Source organism: Manis javanica, chromosome X, assembly GCF_040802235.1.
Source record: "Manis javanica isolate MJ-LG chromosome X, MJ_LKY, whole genome shotgun sequence".
In the NCBI taxonomy this organism is placed as follows: Eukaryota; Metazoa; Chordata; class Mammalia; order Pholidota; family Manidae; genus Manis; species Manis javanica.
In genome coordinates, this window is record NC_133174.1 from 136,176,644 (window position 1) to 136,198,188 (window position 21,545).

The 21,545-nt window shown below is 41.4% G+C and overlaps 1 protein-coding gene across 4 annotated transcripts in view; it reads left to right on the forward strand.

Annotated features, from left to right (window-relative positions):
• AFF2 (ALF transcription elongation factor 2) overlaps window positions 1-21,545 on the forward strand; it is a 438,865-nt gene that overhangs the window by 158,033 nt on the left and 259,287 nt on the right. For all 4 annotated transcript variants that reach the window (XM_017639874.3, XM_017639876.3, XM_017639875.3 and 1 more), the window contains exon 3: window positions 2,320-3,180. In XM_017639874.3, coding sequence (XP_017495363.2) covers window positions 2,320-3,180 — 861 coding nt within the window. The remainder of the gene's footprint in view (window positions 1-2,319; window positions 3,181-21,545) is intronic.

Genomic DNA, 21,545 nt, shown 5'->3' on the forward strand with positions numbered 1-21,545 from the left:
AAATGAGAAATGAAGTGGTGGTGTTTTTCCTTGTTGGGTCAGATCCTTGACAATAGCCAGATATTAGAGTTCATTGGTAATCATCTGATCCAAGAGATAAGCAGAACAACCCTGCAAATATTTAAAGCTTGCATCAAATTCTTACTGGGCCATCTGCACAATGAAATCTTTTTGTTTTGAATTTGGGAATTGAATAAAGACAGGTTTTGGCTGCTACCCAATGGTTCATTGTGCAACTCTGTTGAAGGAGCCCACTATATACAAAGAGTTTATTCCTGCCTTAGCTGAAAAGTAATTTCTGGCATTAAAATTGATAAACCTGGGGAGTTTCAGGGAATACAAAGTGATTTCTACTCATCTTTATCTATTAAATATGCCTTTCAAATGTACTTCTGAAAATGGAGCAATTATTCAGCTGAGGATTATATGGAATGTTAATTGTTTAATCACTACTTCAGCACCAAAGTTGCATGTGATGCAATATAAGATGTTCTTGAGGATAAGAAAACTAAAATTGACATATTTATTTGACTTCTAAAATTACCCATCCCCAACAGAACCCTCTTAGCATATATTTAACATACTTTCCCTTAATCTTTGAAATCCTATTTCCCTAACTGCCCTCATTTCTTTGGAAGTGTCTTACATGACTTAACACAGTTGAATACTGTATATAGAGATCATGCTAATAATGAGGTGAATGTTTCCAGTTAGATTCCCTCTGTGGTTATTCTTTCTTGGTATCCTTTGCTGGCTTCTCTTCTCCTACCAGTCCCTTAAAGGTTGATATGCCCCAGGGTTCTCTCCTGAGCAGGATCTTCTCATTCTAAGTTATCTTTCCCTGGGTGATTTCATCTGTTTTCAGCACTTCACTTTCCATTCATCTGTACACTCTCCCATCTTCATATACAGAAAACAGCACACAGCCATACATCCTAGGTTCAGACTGAGATCCCAGACTTGGATAGGCACGCTCCCCATGCATACCAGGAGACTGGACTGTGTTAAGGGCATGTGAGAAACCTTAGATGTTAAACATCTATCTTCACTGGAGACTGTACCAATGGGGAGGTTGTACTAAGTGGCTGCCCCCTCCTGTGCACAGAGATCATGTCTGTGGCTCCTGGGACATAGGATGGGTGTCTTCCCCATCCAGCGGCCCTGCTGCCACATGGCTCCATGCACGCTGGTAGCTTTGTTTCATTGTAATATCTTGGGCCAGGATAGTGCAGCCTAGGTACAAAGAAGTCCTTTGCCCTTCTGAATTTGACAGCTTGTTTGATAATATCTTTGGCAGGTAAAGAGAATAATAAAAAGTGACTTTCAGAGATGAACAGCTGAGCTTTCATCAAAGTCATTTCCAAGTATACAGCTATCCACCATTTTTTAGTTATGAAAGCAGTACTTTCTGTATTCCAAAAACCATGCGTGACCTTAATAAGATCAGTATATCTTCCAGGAGGTGGTGTAGCTAGTATGCTGATTATCCACAGAATGAATGATTTAGTTGCCACCATCTCTTTGAAAATCTGACTTTGTTTTGATTTACTTAAGCAACAGTTGAAATTCTTGAATAAATTTTTCTAAATCATTGAAAAGACACAGGAGAGCTTGAGTCACTGTTCCTGAACAACTGCACCATTTCAAAGTAAACGAGTATGACTCATCAATATATAAACACAGTTACCCCCAGAATATGCAGGCAGACACCAGTAATTTATACAGTCCTTTGATTAAAAGGAATTAGATTCGCTTTAGTCATGTTAGCTCAATTAGATCTTGCTTAATCCCATGTCTTTTCTAAACAGAATGCAGTCATGATAGCACAATTTAACTGACTTCCTTATCCAACAGGCTAAGCCTTTTTCATGGTCTAATGTAGTGCAAATGGCTGACGTGTCAAAGAACAGCTATAAGTCAAACATTCCATTATAATTCCAATGATCAGTAAGCGAAAGTTGTTAATCATAATGTAGAATGTTGTTAAAAATTTAGCTCATCTGACCTAAAATAAGTTATTTTGCTAACAAAATTCATAAACAACAGGATTTTTAAAACTTTCTCCCAAAGTGCATGTGTAAGGACAGGCCAGGGCGTATACAAACAATCACACAGCTCATTCTGAGAGCCTCTTTCAATAGCATTATTGCTTTTTTTCTTACATAGCACATGAAAAGTATGAAATTGTATGGAAGCATGAGGATTTTAAAGACCTCTATATGCTAGTCTATTTAGGACATCTGTTTGAAACATTAACGTTAGGAAACACAAACCTATTCATTCTCTCTCCTCCCACCCCCATCTTTTTTGTTATTTTAGACAAACAGAGGTGATGCACTTGCCAACCGCGTCCAGAACACGCTGGGAAACTATGATGAAATGAAGGATTTGCTAACTAACCATTCTAATCAGAATCATCTAGTGGGAATCCCAAAGAATTCTGTGCCGCAGCCTCCCATCAACAAAAATGAACCAAGCTTTTTTCCAGAACAAAAGAACCGAATGGTCCCACCTCACCAGGATAACACTCACCCCTCGGCACCCATGCCTCCACCTTCTGTCGTGATACTGAATTCAACTTTAATACACAGCAACAGGAAATCAAAACCTGACTGGCCACGAGATGGTCACAATGCTAGCATCGTCCCAGCCAGCCAGGCCGGCAGTCAGTCAAACAAGATGCAGCCGTCTACACAGGAGCAGCCCCAAGCCAGACTAGAAGACTTCTTTGTCTACCCAGCTGAACAGCCTCAAGCTGGAGCAGCTGAAGAGTCAAAGCCCTCTGCAAAGGAAGATAGTAATCTCAAGTCCAGTGGAGGGGACACCTTCAAAGAAATCTTTCAATCCATGTCACCACAAGAGTCTGAATTTACAGTGCAAGCACCTGGGTCTCCCCTGGTTGCTTCGTCTTTATTAGCTCCAAGCAGTGGCCTTTCAGTTCAAAACTTCCCACCGGGGCTTTACTGCAAAACAAGCATGGGGCAGCAAAAACCAACGGCCTACGTCAGACCCATGGACGGCCAGGACCAGGTGCCGGACATCTCACCTACCCTGAAACCGTCCATTGAATTCGAGAACAGCTTTGGGAACCTGTCCTTTGGGTCACTCTTGGATGGAAAGCCCAGCGCTGCCAGTTCGAAGACTAAACTGCCAAAGTTCACAATTCTCCAAACAAGTGAAGTAAGTAATTTTTAAAGTTTTATTTTGTTTCTTTCTTTCTTTTTTCTTGAGTTGAGTGCTCTAACTTCTGTAATCAAGTAGTCACCAGCAGCTCTTACTTACGTCCTTGAGACACAGATGAGACTCTCCAAGGGCAGAGGTTTGAGTCTTGATCTTCTGTCACTTGTGACTTGACTGATTCACACTTTGCAAACGCAGTGAAATCTCCATGACTTCGAATGACAAAACACAAGGTCAGTCTGAGTGAATGAAAAGTTGGACTTGCGAAACAGTTTGAGAATGCATTTGTGGTCATGTTATGTACAAATTGATAACATTGGCGATTTTAATTGGTCATAAGCACTATAAGGCCTATGAAAAGATTGAGTAACCGTAGGCCTTCACTAGCCAATAGCATATCAAAAACATAAAACACAAAAGTTTCTTAAGGTACAAGAATGCACACATGTGATTTGCTGGAATGGGAAGTGAAAGGCTTTCTTTAAGAATCTTAGTTTCTTAAGTGCTTGCAGGGTTATTCCTTGGCAAGATCTTAAGGTTATCTTCTGTTTCCCTAAATCTTCCCTTCTGCACCACCTTCTTCCACCAGTACCCACATAGCCCTCTTATACTACCTTGAACCCTTCTGTCAAAGCCAAACGCGTTAGGCTCGACCACAATCCCACTGGGTTTAGGATGACTGGGTGTCTACCCATCTCAGGAGTCATTGCCTTATAAGAGAAATCCGGAGAGACGAAAGCCTCTCCCGAAGGAATGAGTCAGTAACGATCGGATCCCAGGACCTGTGGCCCCTGGGTGGGGGACAGATATTGGGTGTGACTCAACGCACATACCACCATGTCAGCGGCTGCCTCCTGCCCCTCAAGCACTTGAGTGGAAGAAGCTGCTGCTCTTAGATTGGATTCCTCTTACTGGTGACCAAAGGCTTGAAAAGACACAGAGGAAGAAAATAGGTTAAAATTCACGCTCGACAGAGTCACCGACATTGTGTCTGAATTCTAAAGTGTCGCAGGCGCCCAGGCAGTGGTGTCTGTATTAGGAAGTCTGAGCGTACGCGCCCTCTGCTCTTCTTCCTCTGTTTGTACTCAGCAAAGCAGTGGTTTCAGAGGATGATGGCAGCACAAAGGAAGGGGCCACTGGGGCTGTTGGTTGTATTTTCTGGATGCAATTTGCTTTTGCTACTGTTTCATTTTGGAGGTGCCTTTGCTTTTTTTTTTTTTGAGAGGGCATCTCTCATATTTATTGATCAAATGGTTGTTAACATGCCTTTGCTTTTTGTATCATCATTCATAAGTCTTGTCAGGCATCCTCTGAAGTATCTCTGCAGGCTGCCACTCTTCACCCTCCCTGCCTTCCAAGCACCTGTCGGCGCCTCTGGCCTGGACTGCTGTGACAGCCCCTCCTATCTGGCCTCCCTCCCTGTAGTCTCCCTTCTCTTCCCCACCCTCCTCCACACAGGCCCATCTGACGGCAGCTCTAACCATGTCACTCCCTGCTTTGGACCCTTCAGTGCATTCTCATCATGCCAGGACAAAGTCTGAATGTCTTAGTCCCACATACACTGCTCTGCACACTGACTCCATACTCTCTTCCTGACCTCCTGTCTCACCACTGCTTCATACATGGATGGAGTCCCAGCTACGGGGGGCTACCTGTGCTTCTGTCATGTCCTGTGTTATCACGAGTCCTTGCTTTTGTGTCTGCAGTCCCCTCAGCCTAGAGCGTCTTCCCCTACCTTCCTTTGTCTTCCTGGTGCAGTCCTGTCTCTCCTCCAAGTCAGCTCAGTTCTCCCTTTCTCCAGGAAGGCTTCCCTGATTCCACCAGGCTTAGCTCCTTCCTCTGGGTTCCTCTAGTGCCCTATCTGCACCTTGACTGGCACCAATTTCATGGTATTGTAGCTCTTTGTTTATGTGTCTGTCTCCTCCGTTAGACTGTGAGCTCCCGGAGAGCAAGGCATGTCTCCTTCCTCTCTGTAACTTAGTGCCTAGCAAATGCCTGGCACCTGGTAGATACTCCATAAATGTTTGTGGAATGAATGAATTTCAAAAATGATTGCTTGATTACATTTTCTAAGCCATAATGTTAATCAAATAGCATGCATGAAGGTAAACAGTTGCTAGAAAATCCATCCTCGATTATATTTCTTTAATTATACTCTGCTTGCCTGTGTCTTCCTCTGCTCTGCTCCTGCACAGTCATTTGGAAATCCTAATCCTAAATTCCACTGGCTGACTTAAGACAGGATTGTAATACTTAAAAACAAACAAAACAAAAAACCTGCTTTGAAGGAGGAGGAATATAATGGGAGGCTGGGATATCATTCTTGTCCCTTCTCTTGTCCCAGTATCTGCTCCTGTCCCCTCCTTACACTGCAGTGCCATCACTCAGGACTGGTCCATCAAGGGGTCTGTCAGCCTGTGTCCTTACCTCGTTAGCAGTGACAGGTCACAGACCCAGTTAGACCCACTCTGCTGTAATCCTCTCTCCTACACATGCACAACGTGGCTGACCCAGATTCAGAAACAACTTCACGCTTCTGCTCTCTCAGTGCCCTGGCACACCAATGAGAGGGACATTTCCAGAGTCTGAGCTGTCCTCCCCTCTGAAGGTGGCCATCTGAGGAGCAGCCTATGTGTGGGCAGTCTTTGGTGATGGTACAAATGGGCTTTGGTAGAGCCTTGTATGAAAAATGGGGCAGATGCAATAATGTCATGGTAAGAGATCAGTGAAGAAAATATTTATTTTGAAATATAGGTCTCGAGGAAGGATTTGAAAGAGGGGTAGAGGGAAACGTAGGGCCTTAAAGTCAGGAGAATATACAGGCATCAAGGGTAATATGAAAACCAAAAATAGGAGGAAAGAAAATGAGAGGTTAGGCAGCCTAACAGAGAACTTGGAAGGGTGTAGATTAAATATAGACAGGGTGGAGCATTGTAGAGCTTCAAACCTAATGGAATTTATGTGGCTAAAACTCTGCCCAAGTCTGGAAATCTACCCTATTAAATCTTGATGCACTTTTCAAAAGCACTTAGCATTAGAATTCAGCTTGAGTCCCTGGTGCCAAGAAGTTCCGGGCATTGGGTTCTGAGTCCCCAGTCGAAGTAGCCATCTTCCGTGAGGGGTAGCGTTACTCTGAGTTTGTACTGGCACGGCTCATCCATAGAGCAGTCACAGGATTTCTTCAAGTATTCCCAACTCTTTCCCTGGCTCTAGTGAAAGCAGGATGATGTGTGTGTGTTTGGGAGGAGTGGGGGACTGAATGACCAGACAAGATACACAAATACACAAATATAATCAAGAAATTGATTATATTGGTGAGCGGAGAGATCATAAACTATTATTGAACTGAAATGTGCATATGTGTGCACCCATGTTTGTTTCTGTGTCTATGCTTGTGCATATAGTGGGAACATTTTAATTATTTCCTATCCTTGAAACCTTGCTTTTATTTTCTTAGAATTTCTCTGTCAACAGTAAGGATTCTAGAAGTCTAACCAACTTTGTTGACAAAGGTCAGCTTTTCAATTGAAGCCTGCTTTTTTTTATTGAGAGGGCATCCCTTCTATTTATTGATCATATGGTTGTTAACAACAATAAAATTCTGTACAGGGGACTCAATGCACAATCATTAATCAACCCCAAGCCTAATTCTCAACAGTCTCCAATCTTCTGAAGCATAATGAACAAGTTTTTACATGGTGAACAAGTTCTTACATGGTGAACAGTACAAGGACAGTCATCACAGAAACTTTCCGTTTTGATCACGCATCATGAACTATAAACAATCAGGTCAAATATGATTATTCGTTTGATTTTTATACTTGATTTATATGTGAATCCCACATTTCTCCCTTATTATTATTATTATTATTATTATTATTATTATTATTTAATAAAATGCTGAAGTGGTAGGTAGATGCAAGATAAAGGTAGAAAACATAGTTTAGTGCTGTAAGAGGGCAAATGTAGTTGATCAGGTGTGTGCCTGTAGACTAAGTATTAATCCAAGCTAGACAAGGGCAGCAAAACATCCACGGATGCAGAAGATTTCTCTCAAAACGGGGGGTGAGGTTCTAAGCCTCACCTCTGTTGATCCCCAATTTCTCACCTGATGGCCCCCCTGCGACTGTGCCTGTCTTAGGTTGTTCCTCCCTTGAGGAATCTTACCCGTCTCTGGCTAACCAGTCATCTTCCGGGGCCATACAGGGAAATGTAAGGTTGGTAAGTGGGAGAGAAGCCATATTGTTTGAAAAGGTTAGCTTTTTACTTCTTTGCAGATTTATGCCCTGTGGCTTCTATGCCCAACATTTGTCTTGAGGTATCTTTACCACTTGGAAGAATTATCATACTCGGTAATTTCAATATGAGGCACGAATTCTACTTAAAGGTTGTAATTAGGAAGGAAGAAGAAAAGCTATAGAAGTAGCAGATGGAAGAAAACATGGGAATATTGATTATTTCTTTGATATATCTTCTTGTAGTGTAACATAAGCATGTATAGGTTTTAAACTACTAATTAAATTGCGTGCACACATTAACATAATAAGAATACCACTACATAACCAAAGCAGACCTACAATTACCAGCCATATCCAGTGAAACCAAGAAGACCAGTTAGGCACCCTAGGCATTTGTGAAAACTTATCAATGATATGATGGATATTGTCTAACTGAATTTGAATAGTTTGAGAAAAATCAGACAAATTAAAACAACACATTCCTGGGAACTGTTCACATCCCATATGTTCTTTTAACAGTAGATAGTCTATAGTCGCAAGATTTTGGAGCACTGCAACTTGCACTTCTCCTAATTCTTGGTTGAGTTCCGACAGTATAGATCCAGTCAAATGAAGCCTGCTTTTTAAACAAATAATTTCTTTGCTTTAAAAGTTAATGTCCCAGGTAACCAAAAAATAAATAAATAAGACTAAGGTGTTCTGCATTTGGGCTTAGAAGAATTTTTGGAAACTGTCTAAAAACAGTGAAAGACCTGCTTACATCAAGTGGAAACGGGGGGTTACTTGCAGGCATTATTGTGTTAGGAAATGGATTTGTTACTGAATGTAGCTTTATGCACGAGTTCACTACAGATGTTTAGTTTTTCACTAGGATAAAAATCTTCCAGTGTAGATAGCTTTCCATTTTCGTGCAATTTGTTATTGTTTGGGAAGTGAGTAATTGCATGCAAATGAAAGGATCAATGACATGTATGCAGCGTTTCCATCCTGAGTCAATACATTTTCATAAGTACAGTACTAACGTGTGAAGGGTCATCACCATAAAATGTCATTTATTTTACCCCTCCCCCCGCCCCCTGTTGTTGCTCTGGTCTGTGACCTAAGGCTCTCTGAGGCTCCCTTGTCTCCTAATTAAGAGTCACTTACAAAAGTTTCATAGAACTGATATAAATGATGGGGAAAAGACTGACTTATTCTTACTCTGTTAAAAAAACTTCCGTTTTTGTAGTATGCAGCTTAAAGTGATCATTAATAATGATACATTTAAAAAATCTCTATTTATTAATAATTTCAGTGATTCTTTACATGACAGCTGAAAGTCAATCTTCTGTGAAGGAGGGAAAGCGTGGCCTGTTACAGACTGTGGTTTGGGCAGGGTCCCCTGAGATGTGGGTTCCACTCTGGGCCTGGACGTGCTTCGTGAACTTGAGAGAGCGATTTTATCTCTGTAGGCCTCTTGTTACATGGAGAATTGAGACTAGCCCCTAGACCAGCTCTAAATCTCTGAGGGTGTGCTTCTCTGTTGTGGTTAAGCCCAGGTCCACCTTGTTGATAAAATAACTTCGGCTGTTCCCTCTGTTGTCCATACCTCTCCAAGAGGATGGGTTTTAAAAGAGCATGGTGGGATGTGAGCCCCTGGGTGCATGCCTCTCACTTCTACCCTTCAGAGCAGTTGAGAAATTTTTAAGATTCTGTAAATACGGGCAAGCTAGAATTGTATCTTTTTTGGGGATTGGATACCAATCCAGTCTGGAGTATGATTATATTTCAACTCATTTTTTACAAAGATAAACAGCTAAATGCTGCATTTTGCTGGAAAACAGCAAGTTGTGAAACTCAGGAAAGAGCCTCCTAATCCTTTTGTCACCACCCACTAGCATAATGAAAGATGGAGAACTTCTATTTTCACATTACTTCTAGGAAAATATTTTGACAGCTTCAGTAGGCAGCAAAGTGATAAGCTTTTGTTACGTGTGTTCCCAATCATCCTGTTATCACTGGATATATCGATTAATTTAGTACATTCTGAGCCAGTCATAAAAAACAGACTATTCACATTCTGTGTTAAAGAATAAGAAAAATTGACAGGTAGATAACCATATTGATTCATCCTCAAATAGAGAATGCAAAGGGCATTAGAGAGGAGTTATAAAACTCTTTATGGCTGTTGTAAGTCTCTTTGGTATTTTTTTAATTGACATGAAAGCAGATCATCTTTAATCTTTTTAGAAAGTACTATGCTCTGCTTACCAGAGTTTATAATATAGGTGACCATAACAAGAACCTATTACCTTGATAATTTGTACAGACACCTTCATAGACATTATCATATTTCCCCCCAGCGCTCTTGAGATATAATTGGCAAATAACAGTTATATATGTTCAGGGTGTACAACTTGATGTTTTGATATATCTAAATACTGTGAAATAATCTCCACAATCAAGCTAATTAACAGATCTCATCACACCGCGTAGCTACCATTTTGGTGTGTGCGTGTAGAGAGGAGCCTTAAGATCTGCCCTCCTAGCAAAGGTCAAGTATATCACACAGTAGTGTTAACGGTAGGCAGCATGCTACACCTTAGATCCCCAGCACTTGTTCCTCTTGTGTAACTGAAACTTTGTCCCCCTTGACTACATCTCCTCATGCCCCCCACCACCAGACATTTTATTTTGATCCTATTCAAACAGGACCAGGATTATCAGCATTCCCTTTACACAGATGCAGAAATCTATCTCAGAGGGACTAAGGGTTATTTGCCTAGAGTCCCACAGCCAGCAGGTGGCCGTGCTGCAACTTGAACCCACGTGTTCAGTACCACTTCCACGATGGCATTTGGTGTACAGTGTATGACCGTATATGTATGGGTTAATTTTCTAAAAGTAGCTTCTCTACTGCACATAAGAGACAAGAGAATAATGAACTGAATCCAGCTTAAGTTGAAATTCCCTTGTTGGGTTCATATTTCAAAAGTCTGGGGCCAAACATACCAAAAGAGCAATTTTTCTTGTGGTATTACAGGTTACAGTCATGTGTTTTTCATTTACAAATATGGTGAGAAGTAGTGTTTCTGCAGTATTCCTAAATGAGTAACATATGCCACAACTTGTCAGAGTACCTTTCCTTGGTTCATAAAGTTTCTGGGTTTTTGTCTCTTTGGTAGGATGACTTTAGCAGAAAGCTTAGACAGCAGAGTAGAAATCTGGATTTCTGTGGCTGAAGCACCACCTCCCTCTGGGTAAACCTGAGATGTGCGTGAGAGGGCAGTAAAATGTGGGTATGCAAGTCTTCGCTCCAGAAGGGAGTTAAGATTTCTATCAAATGTTTGAGCCCGCCAGGTAGACTGATTGAAAAAAACTTATGGATCATCAAATTGCAGGAGTAGGTAGCAATGATCAAGCAGGATCCCTGGCTTTTATTTGGAGATGCTGAATGGGTGAGTTCCCTGTATCTCAACAAAACAATGCAGGCGACCCATAGACTGCTGACTTGGGAAATCACCGTGAGAATAAATGAACTCAGTACTTTGAAAGGTCTTGGAAAACTTCACAAGACTCTGGAAATGGGACATGTATTAGTTTTCTGTGATGTTGTAACAAAGTAGTATAAACTGGGTGGCTTAAAACAACAGAAATGCATTCTCTCGTAGTTACGGAGGCCAGAAGTCCAAAGGGGCATTGGCAGCACGAGGCTCCCTGCAGCGGCTCTAGGGGAGCATCTTTCCTTGCCTCTGCAGAGCTCCTGGTGGCCCCAGGCAGGCCTTGGCTTTTAGCGGCCCCACTCCAGTCTCTGCCTTGTCTTCACATGGTCTTCTCCTCTGGGTCCTGCCCCCCTCTCATAAAAACCCCAGTCACTGGATGGAGGGCCCACACTACATCCACGATGATTTCTTGTCTAGGTCCTTAACGAATTACATCTGCAAAAGCCGTATTTCCAGCCAGTCATATTCTGAGGTTCTGTGTAGACATGAATCTTGAGGGGACATTCTTCAACCCACTGTGAGAAAGATCATTCCCTGCACTTCCCAGTCTGGGAATGGAGGGAGGCCAGGCAGTGTTCATTGTTCAAAACCCAGGCCTTCCATAGGCCGGATGGATACCTATAACAAATCTCAAGGAAAAGGTCTTTGTAGAAATTTGAGCATAATGTTTGGGCCAAGGACAAACATTAAAAAAAAAAAAACAACAACAGTGTAACAAACATGTTGTGTTCACATTGGGTCTGACTAGAATTGTGATGTTTCAAGTCTGGAAATATTATCATATGTATTGTTAGAAAGATCCATTAGAAGAAAATACCTTTAAGATCTCATATCTTCTTTTATCCATTCATTTTATTTATTCCTTCTTTCACCAAACTTTTATTGAGTTCCTGTTGTATAACAGGCACTACGCTAGGAGCTGGAAGGCTAAGATGATGAAGGCCTGTTGCCTGATCTTAAATAGCTCAAGTCAGGAGATATGGACAAAAACCGGAAAAATCGCAGTGAAATTTAATAGTTGGTTAAGTATTCTGTGGGAGCAGAGAGACCGACTCAGGACATCTGGAGTGTTCAGGAAAGCTTCCTCGAGGAAGTCGTAGCTTGTGTGTTAGCCCTCCCAGTGAGACTGAAATCATCTCGGTGAAGGAGTGGCAGGCTGGGCATCACAGTGCAGTACACAATGCAAACCCACATCAAGTTGTAAATGGGTCTTATGACTCCTGGCATCCATGAGATGCAAAAGAATCCACTGTGTTTGGGGACTTGAGAGGAGAGATTGGTTGGGAAGACCGGGTCGTGGTATCAACTCCAGGTGATGAGGAACCTTTCAACACTATAAGAACAGCAGACAATGTTTTAGAAAAGTCATGTTGGAGGAGGGATTGGCAGGGGAGTGGGGAAAGGGCATAGCAGGCATGAAAGGGCTGGTGAGGCTTGAGGTAGAAAGGGTATCGAGGAGGCTATTAAAATATTTCAGGTCAGAAGTACCAGCAAGTCGAATTAGGGTCAGTTTTGAGATAGATTTTTACGGTTGGTTCAAGGTGAGATTCAGTGATTAATGAGATGGGCCATTGAGAGGAAGCCAAGAGAGAGGGTGGCACCATTACCCAAGATCCTTTTCTTTCACACCCAAATCTTTACAAGACAGGTAAGTTTCTTCTTTCATCTCTTTTACTGTCATGCTGTCATGATATTATAGGCTTTAGTGTCATGATATTTGATTACTGTTTGCACAGTGCTTCTTACACAAAGCTTTGCACAAAAAAATCATGATTATTTTTTTATCCTTCAATGAAGGATGAATTTCCTATAAATGGCATTTTTGGTTCACCGCTTAAAAACTAATATCTTGACTCAAAGATTCTATAGTACTTTAAAGAACATGGGAAAATCTGCTGAATACTTTCTTAGGTATCATAGGAGCAGAAGTGAATTTCCTGTAGTTACGGAGTATGTGAAATATTAAATTATGTTTCATATTTTGTAATTGTGGCAGTCGAGTGAACTCATTTCCACTTGAATTTCTCTTGTAGTGAGAGCTGTGGACTTTGCTATGGGCCGTCCTGATTTCATTTTCCTTTAGACTCAGGCTGTCTACATGGGAACGTGCTTACAGTGAAGAGTTGGGGTAACTTTCCCCTCAACACCATGCTCCTCTCCCCAGTGGTGTAATCTTTGGTGGGAACTTGCAGCCTTTGATTTTGGTGGACAGGAAGTAGGATCATGGCACCTGGATATCTGTATAAATTGTTGCCTCAGAAAGTGTTCAGCTCTGCTCCCTTCCCTTTATTTGGTGGACATGGTCATTTGCCTTTTAGTTAGGGCCGTGGATTTCTGGCAGTGGAAGCAGGAGAAAGGAATAGCATTGAATGTGCAATATTTTTGTACTCCCTAGTTATTACTAGGATTGAAATTGTGCTTTCCAAATACAGGAAAGTTCATCATAATGTATTCACTTGATTTTATTTATCTACTTCGTTCTCAACTGTTCAAAATTCTCTCTGTAGCTCCCATATACTTCCTTATTTTGAAATTATTATAAGCACAGAGACTTGGGGAGCTGAGAGCCTCACTTTTTGCAGTGGAGAACATAGAGGCAGGGGGGTCAAGGTCTTAACCAAGGCCTCACTGCACCTAGTTACAGAGTTGAGCCTTGAACTCTAGACTCATAACTCTGGGCATTAAGTTAAAAGCAAATAGTGATCAGCATCTTAAAAGAACCATGGTGTAGTATATAGAGTTAGAGACTCTTGATGCAGGAAGGCCTCTGCAAACCAACCAGTCCAGCTGGCTTACTAGAAATACATTAGTCTGCTACTAGGCTGCATGTTCTTCGCTCAAGAGTAGGAAAGTCCTTAAAGGCCACCAGTGAACCCTTCATCCGAGAGCACTAGCATCAAAAATAAGCAAGTGCAATATGGAACTTGCAGACTTCTACAACTCAAAGATACAGAAAAAAGTTCCTTAGCTGGGACGCTCCAGCAAATATATTAGCCATGTGAAAAACACATTGTCTAGTGTCTATTTTGACTTAATGAAGAAAAAGGCATCCGTACCACATAAATATGTTCATTCCACCTTCTGGGAAGAAAAGAAAGGAAATTGCAGCTGCAGTGGGTTATTGAATCTTCCTGAAATTAGCCTTTAGAGTTTGGGAAGATTGAAAGATTGAATGCTAATGCCTCCTCCACACACAAAACAAAAGAAAGCATTCTCTACGTTTGCGTCTGCACTGGTTCAAACCATAAATAGAGTCAGTCAAAATCGATGTTAAAAATCTCCATGTGTTATATATCAATGCTTTGTCATGTGCAAATACACACTGTGTTGGGAATAAATTACTGAAGAAATGTTAGATTTAGTTTGTGGATTTTAATTGCCACATAATTCATTATGTGATTTACATAAGTAGACATAAATGCATTTCTTTCCAAACCGTGTAATAATACACTCATAAAAGCTGTATAATAAAACAAGCAAAAACTGTACTTGCTCACTGCTGAGAAAAGATTACTGTTACTTTTTTTTTAATTGCAATCTGATAGTAAAGTCAAAGTGGTATAGGGAAGAAAAAGATTTCACTAATAGAAGTTTAAAGATTGCATCTTCATAAATCAAGAGGATATGCTTAGAGCTAGAAATAACAGTGTTGTGCTTCCTGTTTTGAATAAGCCATTAGGCATTTTTGTCTCTGCATTCCTATTTAATCTGTACAGCATTATTTATTCCAATAATTAGTGTTAACTTTCTTGGCAGTAGGCAATATAATTACCTTTAAAATTTAAATGGCATAAAAATGCCTTAAGAACATGGTTTAGGAAAACTCTTAATATTTATTTTCAATTGCCTCTTTAATGATTCATTTATGTAGAATTTGAAAAGAAGAATCTTGAAAAATGGAAGGCCACTGACAGAATTGCATTCCACGTGAAGGGCCTCAGTTCTGCAGTTGGTTGGATAATATCCTGGACTGCTGAGACAGGATACCAAATGGAAGTTCTTGTACCCGTTCACCTGGCCATTCTAAACACATTTCAGTTAAATCAGCCCACACTGCTCTTTCTGATTCTGATTCTCCTTAAAACAAGTTCCCATTATTATCCCAGGTTTGCAAAATCTCACAGGTGTAGGCCACCAAATTAAAGTTTTGACACCTCCATTCGCCAGGCAAGGAGGCAATTACTTGAACTTATTTGAAGATTCTCAGTGCCATTTATGTGACTCTTGATTTCAAGGATAAATATGAAGGGGATTGTTTTCTTAACTGTATAAATTAGAAAATAGTTTTTAAGCTTAATCACTTAAAAACCCTTTAACTCTAAATGAGCATACTAGTTTCAAAGAAAATCAATGTTTCTAAAAATGGAAGGAATAAAACTAGCCTGTTCTGAGCCATTATGAAGAACAAAAGCAATCTCAAGGTAAGGTTGATAGTTATTCACTCATTTATTATGTATTGAGCACATCTGCATGTATTGAGCATACTGTAGTCTCAGTCTTTAGAGGGGAATCCAAAGATGTTGGAAGAAGAAAACGCTGGATTTTTGCCAATTACAGTCGTAGTACCTGGTGCAGAGTAGGTGCTCATGAAACACATGCTGAATAAGTGAATGAATGCCCTGAAGAATGGAAAAGTCCATAGCATTTCTGAGCCATTAGACAGCAATCACAAGACAATATGTATTCTGTCGTGTGATGACAAGGTACAAACAGAAGGCTCTCTTATGTGCAGGCCTTTATTGAAGATGACGGCCCTGAGACTGGCCAGCAAACATGCTAGGATTTGGGAGGGGTGTGAGCCTTCCAGTGAGGGGAACTAGAAGGCCAAAGATCAAGAGCAGAAGTAAGACCAGGTTTGGTAAGTCCCAGCCGGTCACCAAATCAAGCTCGCTTGACCTTTGTCCGGCACCACTTATGTGCAGAGTACTGTGCTGGGGCTTTGAGGGAGACAGAGTTGGACAAGATTATGCCCTACATTCAAGAAACTTACCTTTAGCAGGACAACCAAGATATGTGTGCAAACAACAACAAAACAAGGCAGAACGCCAGGGTTCCAGGAGAGGGCAGGGTGGTACAGGAGCCCGGCGGAGGGAGGGGTGCCTGCTGGAAGGCAGATCTAGGTCGGGTCCAGGGAAACAGTGCCATCTGTGCCAGGTCCCAGAAAGCACTATCAGGAAATCAGTGGGAGTTCATTATTTTGGGGGGCCTTAGACCTTTTTTGAGAAGCTGGAGAAGCCTCTCTCACTCCTTTCCCCCAAAAATGTGCATGTGGACATAGCTGAACAGTTTTGTGTACAACTGCTTAGACTGCCTGAAGACAACCTGTGGACCCTCCAGGGCTCCATGCACACAAGACCGGAGCCTTTGCCGTAGTGGGAAAAAACGGTTTGGGAAATGGTGGAGCTAAATTCAAACTGCAGCCCTGTCACCTCTAGCTGTGTGATTTCGGCAAGTTTCTCAAGTGGCGCCCTGAGAGTCTCAGTTTCCCCATCTATGGAACAAGGACACTAATACCTACCTCAGAATACTGAGGCATAAAATGAGTTAGCAGAAGTCACATGATCACATCGCCAGGTGCCCAACACATTCTACTTTTCATCATACTGTGCGGCTGTGTATGTTACCCTGAGAGCAGGGGCGTTGGCCACATATTATTTTATCAAGGCCGCACTGTCTTTCCTCCATCCCTTTCCACCAATCAACAAACTATTTAAAAAATGATCCCTGATATGTAAAAGAGAATGAGCATATGGGGCAAAACTAGCCGGGAAATACAATCCCACACTGGGTTCTTAGGATAAGCTAATTCGAAAATGAGCCTGAATTCTCTGTCAATGCTGTTGATCACAGTGTGCTCAAAGATGGGTGCATGCGCATGTGAATAAAAGACTGTTGCAGCTGGGCCTTTGTGGTGTCTTTGTTTCACCCTCCCCTCGGAGGGCTTTCTGCTTTTCTACTCCTCAGGGACCCCTGTAGCCACCTCTGTGTATTTCCTGCAGGTTTCTTTTTGGTTTACTGACGGATGCCTCAAGGTTTTGGTGGGAACATCCATACTCACACACAGAAATAAACTCAAACCCAAACGTATACATATATATACACAAAAGCATGTATAACAAGAACAAAAGCAGCAGGTGACACATGCATATACTGTAGCTGTTGTACAAACTAATAATGTAGCTTTACAAACATGATATTTAGTGAAGAAATAAAAGGAGGGTGGCAATGGGTGGTTGGGTTTAAAATCAAAAGTTACTCAGCTGGTCATCCCACAGGTGATTCGCATTGGCTTTGTATATGCTGAACGTCTTGATTGCAGGGCTTAAACATATGAAATCCTAATTTTAAGAAAACTGGTGGAATAAATACTCATTACACAAACAAAAGCCCTTCCATTCAGCTTTTCATTGCTTTGCAGTTATTTTCTCCAAAATAAAATAAGTAATTATTTGAAAATACTTGTAGCACGCACACTGTGTGGGCTAAGCTTGTTCCTGACATCTACAGTCCTACGGAAGGGCCAGAGGCCCCCTGCCCCCATGGGCTATCACCAAGTGTCATGCGAATCTAAGTCTCACAGGTTACAGGGGAAAGAAAGGACTGCCAGACCAGCCTGCTCCTGAGGAAGATGCAAAACGTGAGGTCTAGAGCTGGGCGACAAGGTCTTGTCTGAGACTAGAGACTGAGTAGGTATTTCAGACATGGGTGTTGGTGAACAGGTGGACGCATGGGCAGGTGGGCAGTGGATGGATGGGTGGTGGGCATCTCAAGCAAGCTTAGTGATATCTCAAGAGTCGAATGTTCATCAAGGCATGCTTATTCACTTACGTGAAAGAGGAAACTCTTTTTCAAAACCACATCCTTGTGATTTGGTTTATAATAATTAACACTGTATTTTTTAAATCAAAAACTTAGATAAAATGATCCTGACCTGTATTATTTGGATGTTTTTTTTTTCTTGCAATGAGAAATGGCAAAAAGTTGACAATTTGGATAGGTCATAAGTCCTAAACCTTAGGTTTTTGTTAAAGTATATTGGAGAATTGTGGTGCTCACGAAAAGACAGGTATTATCATTCTCATGTTTGTTACATTAGAAGGACACTAGTTCTGGAGGGTCAGAAATGGCAGCGGAGATGGTTCTGCTCCACCATACTCTTGCCTGAGCTGAACTGAGTGGCAAGATCAGAAGAGAACCTTACTATCCTCTAGCTGATGGAGGTTGTGGTCGTGGGTCTTCTTGTATGGGTCATGCGTGCACTGAACAAGTCGCATCTCTTCTCTGAGCCAAGTATTTCTCAGCTCTTTCAGAGGAAAAAGTAATCCTTGCTGGATTTTCTTTAAAAGGTTCTATGAAAATGCACTGAGGCTATAGATGCGCAAATGCTGTGGAAAGTGGAAAGTGCATTGCGCGTGCAAGATGACAGCTGTCGTCTCCTGTTCTCTCCTCCCTAGGGATTGCATATGTGTTCCTCCCCATCACTGTGGTTGTGGCACTGTCTTAGTCTACGTGGTTCTCAGTGGCTGAATGGATTGACGTCTGAGGTTAAAATACATTTTGACCACTGCCTTCACTGCTTATGAACGTCAGGGGTCGCCCATGAGGAGCTGCCCTTTGCTACTTTGCGTTCTTGTGGCTGGGAGGGTGTGCAGTGGCGGTGGATGGCTGCTGTATGTTCATTTTGCTCGTGTGCATGTAACACGTTGGACTTGGGTGGGAGATATGTCTTTTGAGGCACAGAGGTTATATCCAAAGCCTATTTCTCCCCTCTCCACTGGTAAATTGTGGCTTCGATTCTTGTTTGTTAGCTTTCCAAACCTGCCTGTCCTTCATTCCACTCAACCTCTCTCTTGACAAAGTACCAGCCCCAAATGCTTTCCTATTCCCGGTCAAGGTTAGAATCAAGCTCCCCTTGGGTGGTAAGAGGCCTTTAGTTGGCTTGTTACCTCTCAGAAGACCACGTTTCTGGGAACAAGCTAGAGCATTTATTTTGGCGAGGCTCCAAAGAAACTTACGTTCTGTTGACCTTTATCATTAAAATGAATTTGTGCCTGGTATACATTGATATCCCCCACACCTAATTAGCCCGCCGTTACCCTATGTGAGACCCTAGGGAAACATTTTAAATGAAGATAGGCTAATGTGCAGTCTAGATCTGAAAGGCATTAAAAAATATAAAAGCCTCGTCATTGGAGAGGAAGTGACAGAAGGTACTTTTAAGAAGAGTAGGATCATTATTGTTATAAAATAATTAATGAAGATAATTGGCCTTTACTACTCAGAAGCCTTTCAAATTAGAAAGAGTCAGCCCTTAAAATTCTAACTTCTTTGAATTCTGGAAAGTCCAACAATTTCAGTTTTGAGGAAAGCTTTTGGTTGCCCTTTAAATTTGTACGTTTAGCTTCAAATGCAGCCTGCTCCTGCAGTGTTATATGTGAGCCCAAATAGCATTCGCTGAGAAATGCAACCCACTTCTACAAAACACTTTTAAATGGGAATATAGCAAGTTTGATTGACAAAGGGATCATCATCTTTACTGAGGCAGAGGCCAATTTCCTAATCTGGGCCCTCTATTCAGAGCACAAATTCCTGTAACCACTCCAAATAGCATTTAGGCACTTAGAACAAACATATACCTGGCCACCTGCACACCTATTTGATTTTCTAAATTTCAAAGCAGAGCTCCTAAGCTTGAAAGTGAGATTCAGTAAGCAAGTATCAATTTACAGAATAAGCACCCCAGTAGCTAAACTAAGAAATGCAATTGTAATTATTTGGTGAAGTAGAAATCAGGTCACTGCAGCTGCACATTGTTGTACAATAAACTCGAAAGGGAAATGTCTTCATTTTGAGTAACACTGCTATCTTTTAACGTTGGGTTTGTTATAGCCTGTTTTCCATGGGCATGATCAGTATTATATACGTTTAGAAACCAAAGCAGTTCTTAGGCTTCAATGGCTAAGTGGGAACAAATATGTATTTGATGAAAGGCTCTTCTAATGTGCAAGCAGAGAGCATTGCTTTTCTGATTTAAGTGGTATAACTTAGAGCAGGATTCCAGGTTAGACATTTCCAACTAAAGAGATTCCTGTAAGTGCTCAAGTTCAAATTAAATGTGTTAAAACCCAAATTAGAGTCAAATTTGATGTGAGCCAATTGACTTGGCACAGTCCTAGGCAGCAAGAGGTGATCTGCCAGGTCAAGGTTAGCTCAGAGCTTGGTTGGTGCTGACTCCATGCGCAGGGCTGGGGAAGTCAGGACATAAGATGGAAGAATAGTGACCAGCGGCTAAAAGAAATTGAATGATTAGCTTTGCACATTACTCAGGTCTTGCATTATTTAAACAAAATCAGGAACGTTTTCAACCTAGTGAGTTACTTCTATCCCATGGCAGGAATCGTTGGGGGATGCCAAAGGAATACACCGAATCATCTAACACATTTGCGTAAACATTTGAAGGTTTCATTCCTAACTAGCACAGATTGGCTTGAGTGGTGATTTTATTTTCCTGTGAGTTTGAATTTTTTTAAAATAGTGGATAAGGTATTCAGAATTATGAATACCTAAATGAAAGGCCCAAATTCTTGAACAGGGCAAAAAAAAGCCTATTGAAGAAATAGCTGTCCTTTAACAGAATGAATGGCAACAGTTCTGGTGAAATGCCACTGTAGGTATGAGCCATTTCAGAGCTTGTGTTCATGCACAAGTAAGGGTTTTGGAAATTTGTGCTTAAAATTGCCAGAAAGCGGCTTTGTTCTGCAAAGCTTCCTCCCAGCCCCCTACCAAAAATACCACCTTGTCTTCATTTTTAAAACTACAGCTCTATTTAACACTTCTGTGAACTTTTGTAACTTTAATATATAATGTGGTCGGGTGAAAAACCTATCATTTTCTCTCTCTCTGTCTCTCCTTCCCTCATTTTCCACACACACACACACACACACACACACACACACATACTTTTTCTCTCTCACACTTACACACAGTCACACACACTGATAACGTGCTTTTATCCTCTTTTCAGGAGATTGGAAGCCCACAGATCTATGCAGCTTTTGAGTTCAGATATTGCCAACATGGAATTTGGTAGTATACTGGCAGTAGAAATTTTTAAGTCTCTAATTTTTAGCAAAATCTAAATGAATCTGTGGTAACTAATACAAATGATAATAAAATGTTGGGTTTCTATAATGATTTCCATTCATATATATTTGAAGCAATCCAGAAACTGATGAATGAGATGAAATCATTGATTTTAGTTTCATGTGGTGAATAAAAGGTCCAGGCCACAGTTCACACCAGTTTACATGGGTGCTCATATAAATGTACTCAGCAGCAATGACCCCTCCTCTCCTGTTCTTCATTCCGCATCAGTCAGCATGGTGTACTGAGCGCCATTGTGTGACTCACATGACCATATGAATTATTGTTTCCGAGTGGGATACTTTTTAAAGTGAAAGGGGACATGATGCACTTGACCCCAACTGAGGGACCTTGAGACAAATGACTTAGCTTCTCTGAGCCTCAGTTTCCTCAACTGGGGAATGAAACTGACACATGCACCAAGTGGCATGTGTGGAGGGCCTCAAGTGCCTGGGGCACAGTAGACTCTTCAAAAAGTGCTCATTTCCTCCTCTTCCCTGGA